The sequence below is a fragment of the Dendrobium catenatum genome, unplaced genomic scaffold, assembly GCF_001605985.2.
Source record: "Dendrobium catenatum unplaced genomic scaffold, ASM160598v2 fragScaff_scaffold_1664, whole genome shotgun sequence".
NCBI classification, from domain to species: Eukaryota; Viridiplantae; Streptophyta; class Magnoliopsida; order Asparagales; family Orchidaceae; genus Dendrobium; species Dendrobium catenatum.
This window is the reverse complement of record NW_021320126.1, coordinates 174,777-194,581: the sequence shown is the minus strand read 5'-3', so window position 1 is coordinate 194,581 and position 19,805 is coordinate 174,777. Positions and strand designations below refer to the sequence as shown.

Below are 19,805 nucleotides of genomic sequence, written 5' to 3'. Positions count from 1 at the left end.
CCCCCCCCCCCCCCTTCCCAGGTCCGCCTGGTTTGGGCCGACTACTATAAGTGAGAATCGGTCCATTAGGGATCAGTTCAACCGGCCCAGGAGAGGCCGGCCTAACACATTCGACAATCAATTAGCTTGCAAGCAAAGGTTGAAGAGAACAAGAAAGAGCGAATGACTCTTAAGCACCACAAAGATGAAAGGAATTTTAGATGAATATACAAATATCAAGTTCAAAGTGACATGTAATCCTTCCGCAGTCAATGCTAGTTGACATGCATTCAAATCTACAAACAACAAAGTTTCTTACAAACATACACAATGCAACGCATTTGAAGCACATACGAGCCCCTACGAGGTCAAATGTGTCATACCTGCAAGAACAACGAATGGCTGCAGAATGCATGTGTGTCCTATATGCATTATTGAGATCTCCAACACAAGCAACAATGCCTGTAGATTGAGATGGCAATACTACCCCTTGGTAGTGGAAGACTCATCCCTACAAACAAGCACGATCATCATACCACCTGAGATTGGTGAAAGGTGAATATGATGCAAGGATGATGGTTCTTCTACGAACACTCCCAAGAGTTTGTAGTAAATACAACTGATCCCTACAAATAAATACGAGCTACTTGTGGATAACAGCAATGGATATATCGTAAGTATAACGAACCCTTATGGACACAAGTACAGATATCACCTACAACAACGGTAATTGAGATTCGCAAGTACGTCGGGTATGAAGACAACTCAATGTACAAAAAAAGGCATTTCCCGACAGGACGAAAGGGGTGTTTGAACAAATTAGAACTAAACTTCCTGGTGTTCCAAAGTTTCTTCTTGGTCCTATCCTTAGGAAGAAAACAGTTTTGGTATCCACAAACACCGAAAATAATAGGTCAACTATACTGGTGATCTTGAAAGGAGTTCTTTTCAAAGCTACAGTGACGAATTTCAAGAAAGACCTTCCCGTGAAGGAGAAAGAGGAGTCAACATCAAGATGATGAAATGCATCATAACATCCAGATAAAACCGCCACCGAATCCCCAACATCCATGCAAGCGGACAGAATGTGTTTACAAATGTTTCAAAGTACCCCCGTAAATGCACCGTAGTTTGTATACACATAGGTACACTAAAGGGGTAAATACAATCACGACCTGCATGGGCCCCAGCGAGCGTGTTATTGGTACACATGTGAAGTCTAGGGATGTTGCGCGAGTCAATAAATTTGAACTCAATCCTCCTAAGCAAGTAGGAGTCGACAAGGTTCAATAAATAATCATAAAATGCCCCCAAACACCCACAAGGGCCCCGGCCAGCTTGTTATAAGTATACACGTGACGTCTAGGGATGTTGCGAGGGTCAATAAGTGAATTCAAGCTCAAACCCGATCCTTCTATGCGGATCAATAAGAGTCGACAGGGTTCGAATCTTCAAATAAATATACAGTTGTGGCGACCGGTATATTTATTTTAATACATTCATATTAGGCATTCAAGGCCTATAATCAAGAGAATTCACTAATAAAGGCATAAAGCCTACAAAATCCGATCATCCTAAGCAGGTAAATAAGAGTAGATAGGGTTCGAACCATCGGATAAATATGCGGTCAAGAAGTTGGCAGGAATATTTATTTTATACATTCATAATAGGTCTTCAAGGCATTTAACAAAGAAAATTCACAAATAAAGTCATGAAACCCGAGAAACCCGATCCTTTATTGACAGCTCAACAGAGTTGGCAAAGTTCATCCACAAAATGAAGATATTTTCAAATGGAAATGAATTTAAAAACACCCCGATGATGGTCGTGTTGAATAAAGAGCTCATACGGAGGGGTTCATAAATAATTTCAAAATGACACTCAAATACCTACGAAATTTAATGCTCCAAAGAATCCAAAATCCCAAAATCTTCCAAAATCCAAAATACTTAAAATTGAAATTAAATCATCAACCACTTAAAGTAAAATCCATCCACCCTCCGCAACAATTTGTCGGGGTGGACAAATTAAAATTTATTTAAGCTCACAAAGAGCTAATGCCTGGTCGTGAATATCACTAGGATCAATTCTTAAACAATCTCCTGCCAGTAAGGATGTGGTATGTGTCCTCTAACCGGCGCTTTTGCCGCCAAATGACACCGCAGGATAAAAGGTTATGACCCGGGGCCCTCTGAACCGAGTGGTTTCCGCCCAATGGCACCACGAAATACCGATTATGGTCAGAGCCAATACGCTCCTTAGTGGCATCAAATCCTTGAGATATGAATCAATAGGATATAATCGATATGGCACAAAGCCCTCTGTTAGCTAAGGTGGATTCAAATTTGTCCCCTTCGACAAATATTCACCCCATGTCTACAAGGTACCCTTGGACGAAGCAACACATGGCCGCCGACAATGATCCTTCTGTCAGGTTGGATCGATTACCTCCTCTGACTAAGTAGACCAGGGACCATGATGGCCCAAGATGACGAAACCATGGGATCTTGATCGGGTTTATCATTCATTCCCCCACCATCCGCTTTAAATGCAAGATGGTGAAATTTCTAATTTTAAATATCATCTAAGCCCAATGCTGCTACTATATGCCAGATAACATGTATCTGATATTCTGATTAACGACTAGCCTTAATCGAAAGTTCTCTCTCGTAATCGGGAGGGGTAATTAACTATAGGGGCTTGCACCTATAGGAAACCAAAACTCAGATTATAAAGTCCTCGCAAAATGAGGCGAAATCTCTGGGTAGTGTCTTATCTACAAATCCATCTGCCTTCCAAAATTTACCCCGGAATTTAATATGTTAAAACTCTCCCTGAAAAGAAAAAACACAGTCCGACGGAGGCTAGGGCCGAATTTTAGGAGCCCACAGTACAATATTATGAAAATTAACTTTCATCATGACCTCCTGTCATTCCTCAACACATAGAAACACAATTGCAAACACATGATTGAAAACAAAACTTTTCTTCTATGCAAAAAAATAAGAAACTTATATAAACTACTGTTATTGAAGTTTTATGAAACGAAAACCAAATTGATGTTAACTTATGTTCGCCTTGTATATGCCATCATCTAAACACCAGTCGCTTTCTAATAATTAAGAATTTAGTAATCTAGCATGTAAGTCCTAAATGATGAGGAACTTAGCACCATTAAACTAATTAAAAAGCTGAGGAGAAGAACATAGCCTTAATGAGTTTGTATCTGATGTCCTTATAGAAAAGAGGTTTAAATAAGTAAAATGAGCGATTTGCCTTTACTACTGGACTTTAGACTAGATCATTTACAAATTCTTAAATATTTATAGCATCCATGCCATATTCGACAACAAACGAAAAATTAATAATGTAAAAACATTAGCAATCAAAAAAATTGAAAATATTATGGATCAGAAGACGTTAGAAAAAGCTCAAACACCAAACATTGTGAACAAATAACAACAGGAGCATTCCAGCAACTGAAGCAATATTTGGCACTTCTCCTACAAGGCCACTTATTTTAAATATGCCATGAAAGCCAAACAAATAGCTTAATACATCAGGCAATGAACTCACAAACTTTACAGAAAGCTTCTTGATAAGAAAAATTGAAAGTAAAAAAGGAGTAAATTAATTTAATAAGCAAAAACAAGACGTGGTATTAGGAAAGTAGTGTCATGCCCCAATAAAAGCAAGAAAAAACCTGCCAGAAGTCACCGGAAGTTTCTGGGTTTTAATATGAAGACAAACCTGAAAAAAATTGACATGCACTTAAATAAAAGTAGCTTTCCATTAAATATATAATAGAATGGATGGTATACTGGTATACTAAACCTGTCCTGATATGCTATCTAGTGTGTACCAGATAGCTCCAGTTTGACCTTCATTTTCAATAGGAATAATGACAGAACCAAGCACTGTGCTTTTCCATATTATGTCCCAGTCATAAATTGTGACACTAATCTGAAAGTATCGCACAGAAAATTAAAAATTATCACATGAAAGACAGGCCTGTGGTTTCAAGATGCATAAACAAAATATGCTGAAATAACATCTGATGAGGGGCTGCATAAAGTACAAGAGTTTTGTGATTAATCTTGATTCAGCAATGGAATTCCGAAAATTCTTAAAAAAACATTAACTTCTTACTCCAAGAAATAACAGTTCATGAGCAGTAGAAGAAAAATGAAAGTGCGGGCGGATTATCTTATCGAAAAGAAAAATCTTCTGCATCAATAGAAATACTTGTAACAAGACCAAACTGTGTAGCACATTATGTTCCCTGTCATGCTATTAAAGCACCAAAGCGAAATTTAGAGAATATATTTAATATACTTACCGACTGGGTTTCTTTACACACCATTGTGCCACAACAGGTACATAAATATATGATATACTTCGTAGGGATGTGTTCTGGCCATTTGTCACCACCATCAGGTCCATTTTGCATGTTTTGTATTAGAACATGCTGCTGGATGCTACCTTATGAAGCTTTTGCTATATGAACGAGGATTACAGAATGTGGTCTTTAAGTTCAATAATAGGCATAGGCTGATATGTTGATTGAGGGTTTACTCAAATTGCATTGAATCTACTGCTTAGATTCTCAACATGTTGATCAGTAGCAAGCCAGCTAATTATTGGAGGCTGTTACAAGAGGCTTCTGAGGTGGCATCTCTATATACACATCTTGACTTTGTCAGGAAGATTAGTGAGTGCAAAGTGGTTTATGCACTTTGGTGTCCCATTATTACTATTATTACCTGCAGACTGGAGATATTTGGTAACACCACCCCCCACCCCCTCCAAAAAAAACCCCTCTCCCCATGCTGCAGCAGCAGCGAGTTAGGTTTAAGCTTTATTTTCATATTTCTATTGTATTTGAAGAGCTCACTGGGGTTGTCATATTTTAATAGCTTGGATTTTGCAACGGAATCAGATGACAGCTAAACAAATCTACTTAAGATGCATTCCGGATGGGAATTTTTGTTATTTTACCAGCAGCAAGAAGATCCGCTGGCTCCTGGCTCGAAACTTGACATTTTAATGGCGCTGAAGCTATTGTTGGGGTGTAAATTATGATTGGATGATTCTTTTTCCCGTGATATTATTTTGGGGCAGGTCGGGTGGAAGGTTCAAAATGGCTGGATGCTCTTTCATCAGATGCTTTTGAAGCACCTTCTTGATGGTGGCATATTATTTCAGCTTGGGTATTTATTTTGTGTTATACACCTGAGTGTCTTATTTATGAAATTAAATTTAAATTAGCATAATAATAAGATAGAATTTGAAAATGCTATTAAATTTATTTATGAAATTAAATTTAAATTAGAATGACAATAAAATTTTAAGGCCAATTATTATAATAATTAATGATTTATGAGCCAATTTCATTAGACAAGTTCAATATATTTATAAGAAATAAATTGCAAATTAATTAAATAATAATAATAATAATAAATACATTTATAAGAGGAGAGGATAAGTAAAAGAATAGAAATTTATTTAAAAGATGAATAAAAAGAAAAGCGAGCGGAGGTCGGGGCCGAATTTTCGGAGCCCACAGGTAATTGTATTGTTTCTTCTAATTGCTATTACAAATTATTTATTTTATCGTTGCTTCTAATTCCATAGCAAATGATTTATTTTTCACATATAAAATGATTGATCATTTCAAATTAAATTAGCATCTTATGTTTTACATAAGATTAATGAATGGTTATAAATGAAATGGCTAGATAGACATACTTGTATGTGCATGTTGAATTGATAAAGCACACCCCCTTATGGTACTTGGTTAGGGAAGCAACTTGTGCTCGTAAATGGAAAAGGTTATGAAAAAGAAAAATGAAATGGAAAAGTAGTACCTTTTGTGACACTATTTTTTACGGTATCTTCTGTGACGGTTGTATTATTTATAAAAAATGATAAAGATATGAAATATGCATAATATTGATGAACATGCTTAAAATGTTTAATTAGAATTACCTTATGTTTTGAAATGAGCATGCATATTATTTCAAAAGCCTTTTGTTACAATAATTTAGAAGCATGATTTACTCACTAAGTTATTTTATGACTTACTGTTTTAATGAAAAATATTTACAAGTATTATTCAAAAGCTTAAAATGAGTAGAATATGAGAGAATGTGTATCGTAGGCGCAACACTGTGAGGGAAAGGTAATTATTGTAAATGTTTTTATTTAGAGGTTTTAAGTGACTCTTTTAGTTTATCGGTGATAGTTTTAGCAATTGAAAATTTAATCAACCATCCGACCGTTTGTAACTACTTCGTTGATTCGAGCCTCCTGACCAGGTCGTGGCACACCACCTCAACATACAAGTTTCAAGTCAACTTCCCTTGTTTTCTCAAGGTTATGACAACACAAATATTTTCATTTGTTCCAATAGCAGTGAATCCTTAAATATCCTGTACACCATTGGACACTGTGAGCTAGGCCCATTTTTTGACGAAAGAATTGGAACTTTGGATTATAGTCAGATAGATGATATTTGATATGAAACAGCATTAAACTTCCTCAAATTTATTTTGAGTTCATCAAAAAGTAGAAAAGACAGTAAAAATAAATCTTAATCTCTCTTCACGGTATTCCTAAAAAAATGATGTTTCAAAATCAGCAAAAAAAAAGTGATCGGCTAGGAGCTCATGCATGATACTTGTTCGATGCAGTCATTAATATTGAAATAATGGGGCAAGGGCACATCAAACTAACCTGGACAGGAAGAGCATCAACAAAAAAATTAAACTCTTCTCCCCACATTGGATTTCTCGAGCCAGGAACCATTGAACTAGAAAAACATTGAGAAAAAAAAATGCTCAAGACGAAATCCCAGCAGATTTACCGTCATTGTCATGTAAATAAACATATAAGAAAATAAAAAAGCATACCATTCTAACATGGAAACAAGTTATATGCAGTACTAATAATAACTGAAAAGTAGGAAAGTTAACAACCTCAATGTTCTTCGAGAATTTGACATGGAAGTGTTGTTAAAAAAATTTTAAGTAAAAGCAAATGTTAAGTCCTCACCTGAGAAAAAGATGAAAATCCAGTTTGATGAAACATATTGGTCACTAGTGATAGATTAACTTATTTTGACAGAAGAAATGTATACACTAGTAATTTGATGGAGCCCACTTCAAGAAATAAGTAGAAGAATTTATTGATTTAATTATTCAATGATTCATGAGTAAAAACTACGTGTAAATAGAAATGTAAGGAGGTGATCCACAATCTTCCCATCAACTACAAATAAATACTTTCAAAACATAGAATGACCAAAAAATGAAAAATGACAAAACATGATCCGAATATTTAAACAGTACCTTTATTACATTTAATGAAATACAAAGAAGGAAAGATCAATGCCTTGGATCACTGAGATGGATGAAATTACAAAAAGTACATAAGAATAATACTTTTGAGCAATGACCTGGACAAAGCAAAAATGAAAGCTCACTGGAAAAGTGTTGGCGAAAGGATAAATTGGAGGATCTCAGCAACATCTCTTAATTCCCCTCAAACTGGGTAGCAATTATCAAACAAAATCAACTTAGCTTTGAGATAATCGATGCATCGTCACCACCCTTAATAATTAGTCAAACCATTTAAAGAATGTTTGCTTAAGATCTTATAAGGTTTTTCGAAGCTTGCAAACTTTGTCAACATTGACTTGACTCTCACTCAGGGGAAACAAACATATAGACATCTTATTCAATATCATCATTTAGAAAAATATTTTTTAATATCAAGTAGGTGTAGGGGAATATTTAGATTTTGGAGAGAACCGAATGAATGGACTTAAGTTTAACAACCAGGGCAAATGGCTCCCAATAATCTATCCCATAAAATTTGGTGAAACCTTCGGCCACCAACCAAGCTTTGAATTTGTTCAAACAACCGCCAATTTTATCTTTAATGGAAAATTTTCACTTACAACTGACTGGCCTCTTTTTTTTGGAAGTTTAGTCATTTCCAATGCACCATTTCTTTCAAGGGCATCAATTTATTCATTTACAACACACTTTCACTGAGTTTGCCCAAGAGCTCCCTAAATATTATTCAAATTTGAACCTCTATTAATGATGTAACAAGGGCATGATAAGTAAGAGCTAGCTTTTCATATTAGATGAAGCTGTAGATAGAGTGCTCAATACAAAATCTAATACATTTCCAGATTGAAATAGCTTGACCAAGATCATATAAAGCTGGTCCAATAGTTATGTTACTGATGTGGAGTTGAGAAGCATAATGTATGCAATAGTTTTACTGTCTTCTCTTCGATTTTCAACCTCCTGGAGTATGCAATACTTTCCTTATGGCATTATGTATAGAATATGAAGAGTGGCAATTGATTTCAGTGAGTTGGTAAGACAGTTTTTTTAGTTGAGTTTATCTGGACCAGTTTGAAGGGCTGGAGTGGTCACAGTAGTAAGCTGGATTTCCCAAAGATGGTATTCCCAAAATTTTCCCCCTTCATATCATCTTTGGTAAAAAACGTCTACTATTTGAAAAAAAAAAGGTGACATCCATGACATTATAATTTTTTTGTGGGTGGAGAAAAACACTTACACCCTTTTTATTCGATGAGAATCCAAGAAAAATAAATTTGACTTATCTAGGTTTAAATTTGTTGAGATGTTGAGTATGTTTGTGGACAAAAGAGGTGCATCTGAAGAATTTGATTGGAATGGAAGCGATGATATGGGCATGTGGGTAGGCTTGCAGGATAACAACGAGCTTACAAATTTAGTATTCAAGAAGGCATACAATTGATGAAAAATGTTACACATAACATGGTTTTTTCCAAGAAATATTTTAAAACATAAGGTAAAAAAGAAAATTTTGAGTTACTATAATTTATACCTTTTTTTTCCTTTCAATACTCCATTTTGTAGTAAAATGTCGGCTCATGTGCACTAACGAAAAATACATTGATTCAATAACAGGAATAAATTGTGGAGTGATGGTGCTCACATCCAAAGAAGGACCTTGAGATCAATTCAATCGAATACAACAAAAATGACAGGCTAAGGACGCAACATCACACATAAGTTGCACAAATGTCACCCATTCACAAAACAGAATGCATAGATACATCTGAAAAATCGAATTTACCCAAAAAGGATCACTCATGTCATTGAATACGCATAATAAGGCGTGTAAAAATATTTTAATAGGTTTATGAATAACGCATAACAAGGATCACATAATAAGGATCACATGTATTTTCACAAGTTCAGATTTTTTTCTCAAAAATGGAAATGCAAACATGATAAATAATTGAATATCCAATTCAAGATAAGGAACAAGAAAACAACACAATCCACATTAAACATTAACATGCCCACTAAATTTTTCCAACTTGAAAAGTGAGCTTTTGTCTTTTAAGAGAAAACTGTGTTGAAAGAGGGAGAATAGCATTGTCAGATCAAGGGAGTATGTGTGTGTGTGTGTGTGTGTGTGTGAGAGAGAGAGAGAGAGAGAGAGAGAGTCTTCACACGATTGCTCTGGCCATCATCCACCTTCATCCTCCATGAGTAAAAGTTTTACTTAAGGGAAAATTCTAGAAGAACCTCTTGGATTCAAAGGGTCACAAGCAACTTTGTCACTGTTGGTGAAAGAGATTCAGCTACTCCACCGCACCATTGGTGAAAAGGATCCAGCTACTCCATCGCACTGTTGGTGAAAGGGATACGATACTCCACTGCACTAGGTTGGTGGAAGAGATTTTGTAAAAGCTTCTCCGCCTTATTGTGGGGGTAAAAGAAGAACCACTAAGAGTTTAGTGCAATACTCGAAGTGAAGAACTCTGGGGAGTAGACGTAGGTCAAGGTTGATCGAACCACTATAAATCTCTAGTATATTTATTCTTGTTTGTATCGCACTTTAATTTCTTGTCATTTTACTTTCTTGTCATTTTACTTTCGTGCAAATCCAAAGTTGAGAACATTGAGAATCATTTGAATTTAATTTTGTTAAAAAATAAAAATAAAAATTTTAAAATAAAGAGAAAATAGTGTTGCAAATTTATTTAAGAAGTTGTTTTAGGATTGCCACTGCTTATGGACCCAAACCTGGGTGATCTATCCATGACCAGGATGAAGCTTGGGTGAAACTAAGTGGAGGTCCGAACCGACTGATGTTGAAGAATCAGCGGATGAGTTGTGGTTAGGGGTGAAATGCCACTCGAACCCAGAGCTAGCTGGTTCTCCCCGAAATGCGTTGAGGCGCAGCAGTTGACTGGACATCTAGGGGTAAAGCACTGTTTTGGTGCTGGAAATAGTTACGGACCCGCACAAGCTATAGTTAGCTTGGAGCAATAATGGAGAGTTTTTTGAAAGAGCTTTGTAAAATAAAGTGTAAATGGCATTATTCATTCCTATATTGAATCAATGAAAATTTATTAGGCCTTTTGCTAATTAAATTTGACATCTTGATCCACAAAAGCAATCTTTATCATACTTCATACTCATCACTCTGCCAAAAATCAATTTAAAAAAAGGCAACAAAATAGCTAAAGTATTTAATGATCTTATATGTTACTTTCCTTGCAAGTTAGAAACAAAACTAGCAACTTAGTCCATAGTAAACTATCTTTCATCACAAAGAAGCTATAGTAAGTTTAAAGTTGAACATATTTTTTGTACTGTTAATATGACTGTAATAATGATAACAAAGTTCTCTTGGGTATATTATTGAAATAATCTGAGCCAAGACAAACCATGACCAATTGAGCTGAATTGGTCTATACGCTTCACATGACCTAGCTTGCTTTCTCCCAGATCATATGAATCGTGTAATTCCTCCTTTCAGTTTCCATCATTGTTTAAAACCTCACACATCTTACTACATGGGACTCATATTTTTTAGGACAAAAGGCTAGGACATCTTAATCCTTCTATAATTTCTCCTTCGAGGATCCTTAACCAAGATATCATAAACTACAAGGTAGCACCACACTCCAATTTATTCTGACTCTAGCATTTCCCTTTAGACTCTTATATGAATTTTTTGCAAGCCTAAGATTCAATGTGGATAGAACCTCCCTACAATCCTATGTCGGTAAGTGACCTGTAGAAATTACCTATGAGGACTTTGATTAATACCTCCACCTCTCTATTGAAGGAGTATAACCCCATAGTGTTAGCTCTAGGGGGGATTATGATTGAACACAGGTCAATCTGACTCTAAGAAACACACCACTCAATAAACACTAGTCGCTTGTAAACACTCTCACCTAACACGCCGGCATCATCCAGTATATTCTTAGAACCTCAATATTACCCAAAGCTGGAGATAGAGTAACATTGCCCCCTTATTGTCTATTGTCACCTATTTCATTATGACTGTAATTGAGTTCGATGAAGCAAGCATGATTATTATATACATTGATAACCTTACATCCATTAGAAATACAGCGATCTGACATAGGTAGAATATCGCTCAAGGACACATTATTGCCTATATCTTAGATGTCAAATACCAACTAGTGTATTCTCAACCAGTAGACATTTTCCCTACCTACACCGACAATTCCTTCCACCTCCTTTTTAGTGATAAATGCAATGGGGAATAATCTACAGAGGAGTAGGAGTTTGATGTGGAAGGGGGAGACCTTTGGCACCAACACCAGCTCCAGTTCTAGCACCTATGCACCAACCACAATTCTATGAGATGATGATAAAGAGATTTGACCACTTGAAGATATGACTGGAGACACATATCCAATGGTAGTAGCAACATGAGGAGGATATGTCCTTGTTTGGAGAGCAATTTGCATCATTTCATCTTTGTTTTCATCCACCTCCACCATCACCTGATCAGAGGTCTTTTTTTTAGTAGTGTATCATGTAGTTTGTTTGATTCTTATAGTCTGTTTGTACTTTTTAATTTTTATACTTTGTAGTGTCTGTTTGTTCAAGTTTTCAATTGTAGTTTCTTTTTTTGTGATGTCAAAAGGGGGCGTAGAAAGTTATTTGTCTATATCTCTTTTCGTAATATATAATTGATTTTTGCAAGAGTCGCTATTCTTATCTTTCTTGATTTAATGTATTATAAAAGGTGTATGTTAGCATAGCGATCATGTATATACACACAAGGGGATTTAAATTAAATGTATTAATTTTTTTGAAGTTTGTACAGTACAATTTGGATCACAATGTATGACCAAATTAAAATAAAAATTAATTAAGACATTTTATTAAGAAAAATAAATTTTAGTTAATCATAATATACGATCATAATGGTACATGACGATAAGTTGTAATCAGGAACCCCACCACCAATCAAATTTAGGCAATATTTTGAAATATGCATTTTGTTCTAATTATATTGTATGAACCTTTTTGTACTGTACAACATTTGAAAATATTGTCTAAATTAATCATTCGAATTAAGCTTAATTAACCTTTAATATCGCATGGTATGATCCATATTGTACAATATAATCCATATCGTACTGGATGATAGATAGAGAAGATGTTTGGTCATCCAAGAGTGTCTTGGATAAACTACGATTTGATTAAACTAATCATATTATATGATCAATTGGAACTATTGAACTGATCATACAATGAACCATATTCGTACAATATTAAGTGGAGAATTGAATTAATCGTACTATATGATCTTTAGATTGTACTATACGAACATAGACAGCTGAATTGATAATTAGGGTTTTTCTTGGAGTCTTGTATTTAAATAACTCTTATTTTATTTTGAAGAGTCTTTGGCATTCAAAGGGCTTGAGCTACTATGAGAGAGGGCTTTTGAGAGAAAATTGTATTGAGAGAGTGAGAATAAGTTTTAAAGATATTACTTAGTAAGGGGGCGAATAACTTAGAAGAAAAATAAAATTCACTTGAAATTCAACCAATAATACTTTTCATCATAAAAAAGGAGGAGATTTTTGCAATTTGGGAGTTCGAACGCATGTTTTGATGATAACAAACATTATTGAACTTTATCTATTTTCTTACATATGTTACTATTGCATATGTTTTCGGTGTGTACTCATGTTTTAGGTACAGCATGTACCAAATAAAGCTAAAGGACAAAGGCTCACGACTGTGTAATATATAATTGATTTTTACAAGAGTCGTTATTCTTGTCTTTCTTGATTTAATGTATTATAAAAGGTGTATGTTAGCATAGTGATCATGTATATACACACAAGGGGAGTGAAATTAAATGTGTTAATTTTTTTGAAGTTTGTACAATTTGGATCATATTGTATGACCAAGTTAAAATAAAAATTAATTAAGACATTTAATTAATAAAAATAAATTTTGGTTAACCATAATATACGATCATAATGGTACATGACGATAAGTTGCAATCAGGAACCCCACCACCAATCAAATTTAGGCAATATTTTAAATTTGCATTTTGTTCTAATTATACTGTATGAACCTTTTTGTACTGTACAACATTTGAAAATATTGTCTAAATTAATCTTAAAAATTAATCATTCGAATTAAGCTTAATTAACCTTTAATATAGCATGGTATGATCCATATTGTACAATATAATCCATATCATACTGGATGATAGATAGAGAAGATGTTTGGTCATCCAAGAGTGTCTTGGATAAACTACGATTCGATTAAACTAATCATATTATACGATCAATTGGAACTATTGAATTGATCATACAATGAACCATATCCGTACAGTATTGAGTGGAGAATTTAATTAATCGTACTATATGTTCTTTAGATTGTACTGTACGAATATAGACAGATGAATTTAAAATTAGAGTTTTTTTCTTGGAGGCTTGTATTTAAATAACTCTTATTTTATTTTGAAGAGTCTTCGGCATTCAAAGGGCTTGAGTCTACTATGAGAGAGGGCTTCTGAGAGAAAATAATGTTGAGAGAGGGAGAATAACCTTGTCAGATCAAGGGAGTGTGTGAGAGAAAGAGAGAGAGTCTTCACACGGTTGCTCTAGCCATCATCCACCTTCATCCTCCATAAGTAAAAGTTTTACTTAAGGGAAAATTCTAGAAGAACCTCTTGGATTCAAAGGGTCACAAGCAACTTTGTCACTGTTGGTGAAAGGGATTCAGCTACTCCACCACACCATTGGTGAAAAGGATCCAGCTACTCCATCGCACTGTTGGTGAAAGGGATACGATACTCCACTGCACCAGGTTGGTGGAAGAGATTTTGTAAAAGCTTCTCCGCCTTGTTGTGGGGGTAAAAGAAGAGCCACTAAGAGTTTAGTGCAATACTCGAAGTGGAGAACTCCGGGGAGTAGACGTAGGTCAAGGTTGATCGAACCACTATAAATCTCTAGAATATTTATTCTTGTTTGTATCGCACTTTAATTTATTGTCATTTTACTTTTTTGTAATTTTACTTTCTTGTCATTTTACTTTCGTGCAAATCCAAAGTTGAGAACATTGAGAATCATTTGGATTTAATTTTGTTAGAAAAGAAAAATAAAAATTTTAAAATAAAGAGAAAACATTTTCATATTTATTTTTCTACAAAATCAAAACAAAAAAAAATTGCATTTGATTTTTCATATCATTAGATTATGTATTACAATATCTATTTTTGAACTTAAGTTTTGAATTTGGTATTAAGTTTTTCAAAAAAGATTTTTGAAGAAGAAAATTGTTAAGACACCAATTCACCTCCCTATTGGTGTGCTATTGTAGTTCAAGTGGTCTAACAGCCACAAATTTTAACTTTCAAGAAATTCTATCCAAATATAACTTGGGAACTAAATTGTTTCAATATAACATGATGTGACCCATTCGATATACATATTATGTTGGCTTGGGTTGTGACAGTTAATTTTTAGTTATTAAAGCAATGGTTTTAGAGGAATTGATTGTAACATAACCATAGGATTGAATCTATAGAGGGCGGTAGACTCTGGGTATTTTAAGGTGAACATTCAGAAGTGTGAATTCGAAATAAATTATATGATGCATCCCCAAAAGTTTGAAATGACTGAAGAGCAATTTTTTCTAGCTAGACTTTGATAGTGTAGAGTATAGTAGGCGCCATGACTTCTAATTTTATATCCTAGTTTGCTATATTAATGGCCTAGTTGATGGGTGAGGCTCAGAGCACACATATATATATGGGCTTGACATTATTGTTCAAACCATAATAATTGGTTCATGTGACTAATAGAGTTATCTCATTCGACTCATTTCAAGTTTTTAAACTTATTTAAGGTAGGGAAATTTACTATAAGCTCTATATTTCTACACAACTAGCTGCTCAGGTTGTAGGTGTTGGATTCATAACTGAACATTAATTATGAATTCTCTTCTTACTTTTAAAGAATTTTTCTCCATATAAGGAAGCTTTAGCATCATGCCTTCCTAGTATGAAAGGCTTAATTGGTAAGGACTTGGTGTTCACAAGCACTAAAAAAACATTTTCGTGATTATATTTTGCTTCATGGTTAGGGCTTTTGGGTGAGTTAGCCTTTCAAATATTGAGATCCTCTTCTTAGAAGCCTCCACAACAATTTTAACCTCAACAGATCCGTGTTTTAGCATAAGAAAGCCGTTTGATTTGGCCTTGGGTGGGCATGTTATGGATAGGAATAACAATGTCTCAGGCACTAAAATTTATAAACTGCCAAATTGGATAGTGGCTTCAAAATCTCCATTATTGACAGCAAAGTGGATGTTAACTCCATATCATAATGGTAAAGTGAGAGGACTATTTATAGGTCCATTACTAAACATTATTAAAAGAGTTATATAAATTTGAAGTTAGTGACGAGTACAACAAAATCAAGCTTTTATCCCACTCAATGGGATTAGCTACATGAATCCTTTTCTCCATTATGTTTTATTAAGAGTCAAATTCTCACTTAAATAAAATAAAAAAGGTCATTTCTAATACTTTACAAACAAGTCTTTTTAGGTCTACCTCTACCTCTCTTAATATAAGCCGAATCTAATACATCTACTCTCCTAATCGGGTCACCAAAGGGCCGATGTTTTATGTGAACAAACTATCTAAGGCGATTCTCTCTAATCTTATTTTCCACTGGAGCTACTCCAACCTTTTCACGATATGCTCATTTTGCATTCTATTTCTAAGTGAGCATCCTCATCTCTGCAACACTTAACTTTATTATATGCTTCTCTTTTAATGAAAAATAAGATTATAATCTTCTATCATTTTTTTTATTATTAAGAATCTATTGTAATATATTGGTGTGGTGGGCTATAGTAGGTATGAGATACACACAAAGCAAGAATGAAATAAGAATATTCTTAGATTTCCTTTGATATAAAAAAAATGAAAGCCCACTAGATATGCAAGTATGCATGCCGATCAAGTAATAAAGTGATAGAGAAGAGTGTTGATCTTATGAGGAAGTGTTATGCTTAATTGCAATTAAACTATTGTCTAATATAGATGCAAGATTTATCCTATTGAATGAAAAGCATTTTTTTTTTTTAATTTTTGTTATTTAATGCAGACTTGCTAGAAAAATAGATGCTAATGTAAATAAAGTATTTTGGACTAATGAATGCAAAAATATATAATTTAATAAGACTATTAATTTTATATGTGCATCCACAGATCATTGTCGAGCTTGCAGGGGTGAAAATAGAGATTTATAACATTCCTACAATTATAATATCTTCATAGAACCTAGAAAGTTTAATATCTTATATCTAGGTATGCTAACATTCTATTTCAATGCTTCTATTTGTTCCAATATTTTTCCGTCAAGTCGATATATCACACTAGATATTAATTACACATATGGTTATAGTACGCATTAAATTAAGAATGAGATATATTGAAAACATCTATAAACTAATTTAAAGCACAAGAGTCTACATTCTTACTTGCTATGCATTTACATCATTAGCCTAAAACTTAGAAATTTAGCCAGCCATGAATAACATAAAAAGAAAACTCATGCTCATTTCATTCATACAAGAAAAATATACAAGAAAATTAATAAAGATAAATGTCACCCAAAATGATTAATTAATATTCTCCACACTCCTTTCTCCAATATAGAATTGCTTACACAATACAAGTTAAGATCTTCAAGTGAAAGTATCTTGAACTTCCTAGTCTCCCTTAAACTTTACTCTCAGGAGGAACTAAAGGAAGATACTCAAAAGTATAATACTCCACTAAAAATGATAGAACTCCCTAACAAAAAAATTGAAAAACTATTTATAATAAGTGCAAAAATGGCCTCAGCCATTATAGCATTCAAAGTGTTAGTGTTGCGATGTTATAAGATGAACTAGTGTCACGGTGTTGTTGGGCTTGCTATGCTGCAGCATTGTGCTAACCTGGCATAGTTAATGATTGAATCGACATGTGTATTGGCTGAGTCAGCGTAACTCCTCATGTTGGTAACTCCTCCGCTTTGGTGCTATAAAATTCTAGTGTTGCGACACTTGGAAGTATTATCTGGTGCTACGGCATCGTGAAGCTTGGTGCTCAGGTGTTCAATTTCCCGAGACTAAAGTGCTAAAACACTTATTTCTGGCGCAGTGGCACTGTGATGCACTACAGCGTTAACCTTGTCTCTGTAACGGTGTTGATTTTTCTTAAATTTTTTAGTGGTCGGCATTGTAATGTTTGAATTAGGCGTTAAAGCATTGTATATGGCAACACTGTGGTGTAGAATTTGTGAGAGATGTGACACTCATTCAACACTTATGAATTTTTAACTTTTCATAAATATTTTTCACACAAACACAACTAAAACAACACATTTTTACTAAATTTTAACAAAATAAATAATACACAATTTATACTTAATATATATTCAACTAGTTAAAAATGGAAAGAAAAATATTCCATGATAAAATCAAAATTTTATGAACTTTAAAAATTTGTGTATAGCTCTTTTGAGAGATTTTGTTCAATGTCAAATTTTTAAAATGAAGATTAGATTATCGATTATACTCACATATATATTTCTCTTATTTTATAATAATTTTATGATCTGCTTCCAAATTTTTGATAGGCATAAGCCCCTATGATTAATTACACCTCCCTGTCAAGAGAGAGAACTTTTAATTAAGTCTAATGATTAGGCAATAAGCATTTAACCTATCGCAACAACAATTTTTATTTAGGATTAAGAAATATTTATCGCCTTTAGCTTCAAGTGGATGGTGGGGAATGATGGCGAACACATGGTTATATCATCCTAGGTTATTAAAAACTCTAGTCAACTTAGTCAAAGGAGAAAGTTAAACCAATTAACTTGATCGAAGGATCTTATCGGCAACTATAGGTTGTATTGTCTAAAGGGACCTTATATACCTAATGTGGATATTTGTTTAAGGAGAGAATTTTAAGACGACTTTATCTAATAGAAGGTTTTATGTCCTATCAAATGCACCCTATAGGGTGTTGAGCCATTATGGAAAATCTTGGCTTTGACCTTGGTCGTAATTTTATGGTACCATTTGCAATGAAATCACTTAGAGAGGCACAATCATACATTTAATGATAAAACCACCAAATTAAAGTACAAGTTGCACATCCTTGCTAGCATAATTTTTTTTTTTAAATGGTCATAATGATACAATTGATTTAATATTAGCTCATTATGAGTTGAGGTTATCTTAATTTTGACACCTTCAATAAAGTGTTATAGAGTGTGGATGGATATTTGCTTTTAGTTAGGGGCAGTCAATTTTGCTTCTTTTTTTTTTCATTTTTTAAACTTTTGTTATTTTGTAGGATTTTAGACTACACAATAGTGTATTTTAGAATTTGAGAGTGCAAGATCCCGTCCGGTTGAGATTTTATATCAATACAACCATAATTAAGGTTAGATTATTTGAAATATTGTGCTTTACAATTTGGAAAAAAAATATATAAAAGTGAACTCTAATTGTCAATGTGCATGGCCCATCATAGGGGTATTATTCTTGTCATCTCCAAAACTTGCGAGGAAATGAATTTAACATTTAAAATGGGACTTATAACTCTACTCTATAAGCAAAGAAGCCCACTTGAGAATAATAACACTCTTTGATGAATTAGAGTTTGAGTTTGAAAGAAAATTCCAAGATGATTGCTTTCTTTTCAAAATGGTTATATGATTCTTGAAGCATAGTAAATTCAAATTCATTCTAGCCTTTAATCTGCACAGTATTTTCATACTTAGGCATTTTAATCAAGTATGAAAACTATCTCATAATGTGTGCTCATGATTTAAAAATATATAATTTTGTTATTTGTGGGAATGCTTTGTTATAAGGATGTGCATGATATTTTATTTTGGGTATTAAAGCCTATAATTTTTCAACTTTTATGTATGTACTACGAATTTGATGGTGACTGGTGATGTCGCTTGAGGAGCTTTGGTGGTTGGTGACGATTAGTTTAGAACAATTATCTCCATAGTCGAAGAAAAAGCGAGCCACAGTGATTTGAAGTTGTCAGATCCAACGAGTTTGGTGACTACACTTGGATAGGATTCTAATGAAAAAACAAAAATAATTACTTTAAATCCTACAAAATTTTAAACACCAATTCTTCCTTCTTCCTGCTTTGCTACATCCAGACATATTGATGGATTTACATAAATGCGCATGTAAAAGTATCATGAACCCCTCTCCTCTCGTACATGCTGTTGGTCCTATTCAAGCCTTCTCTATCAAGCATAGATCGCAATCTCCTCACTTCTTTGCCACTGCAGGTCTCGAAAAATTATTATGTGCGGACACCGAACATAGCTAAAGTCCGAAGCCCAATAAAAATGTGCCACGTCACCTTGTATCGAACCTCGGTACTCGGTACCGAGTGACGTGGCGCATTTTCATTGGGCT

The 19,805-nt window shown here is 34.1% G+C and overlaps 1 protein-coding gene across 1 annotated transcript in view; it reads right to left on the bottom strand.

Moving 5' to 3' along the window:
* The window catches only part of LOC110091815 (BAG-associated GRAM protein 1), a 39,378-nt gene extending 32,591 nt beyond the window's left edge, over nucleotides 1-6,787 (bottom strand). The window contains exons 1-3 of the mRNA XM_020816064.2: nucleotides 6,715-6,787; nucleotides 3,814-3,942; nucleotides 3,683-3,729 (exon numbers count right to left, since the gene is read on the bottom strand). Of these exons, the coding sequence (XP_020671723.1) occupies nucleotides 3,683-3,729; nucleotides 3,814-3,942; nucleotides 6,715-6,786 (248 nt within the window). The 5' untranslated portion in view covers nucleotide 6,787. The remainder of the gene's footprint in view (nucleotides 1-3,682; nucleotides 3,730-3,813; nucleotides 3,943-6,714) is intronic.
* Nucleotides 6,788-19,805: the final 13,018 nt, after the last annotated feature.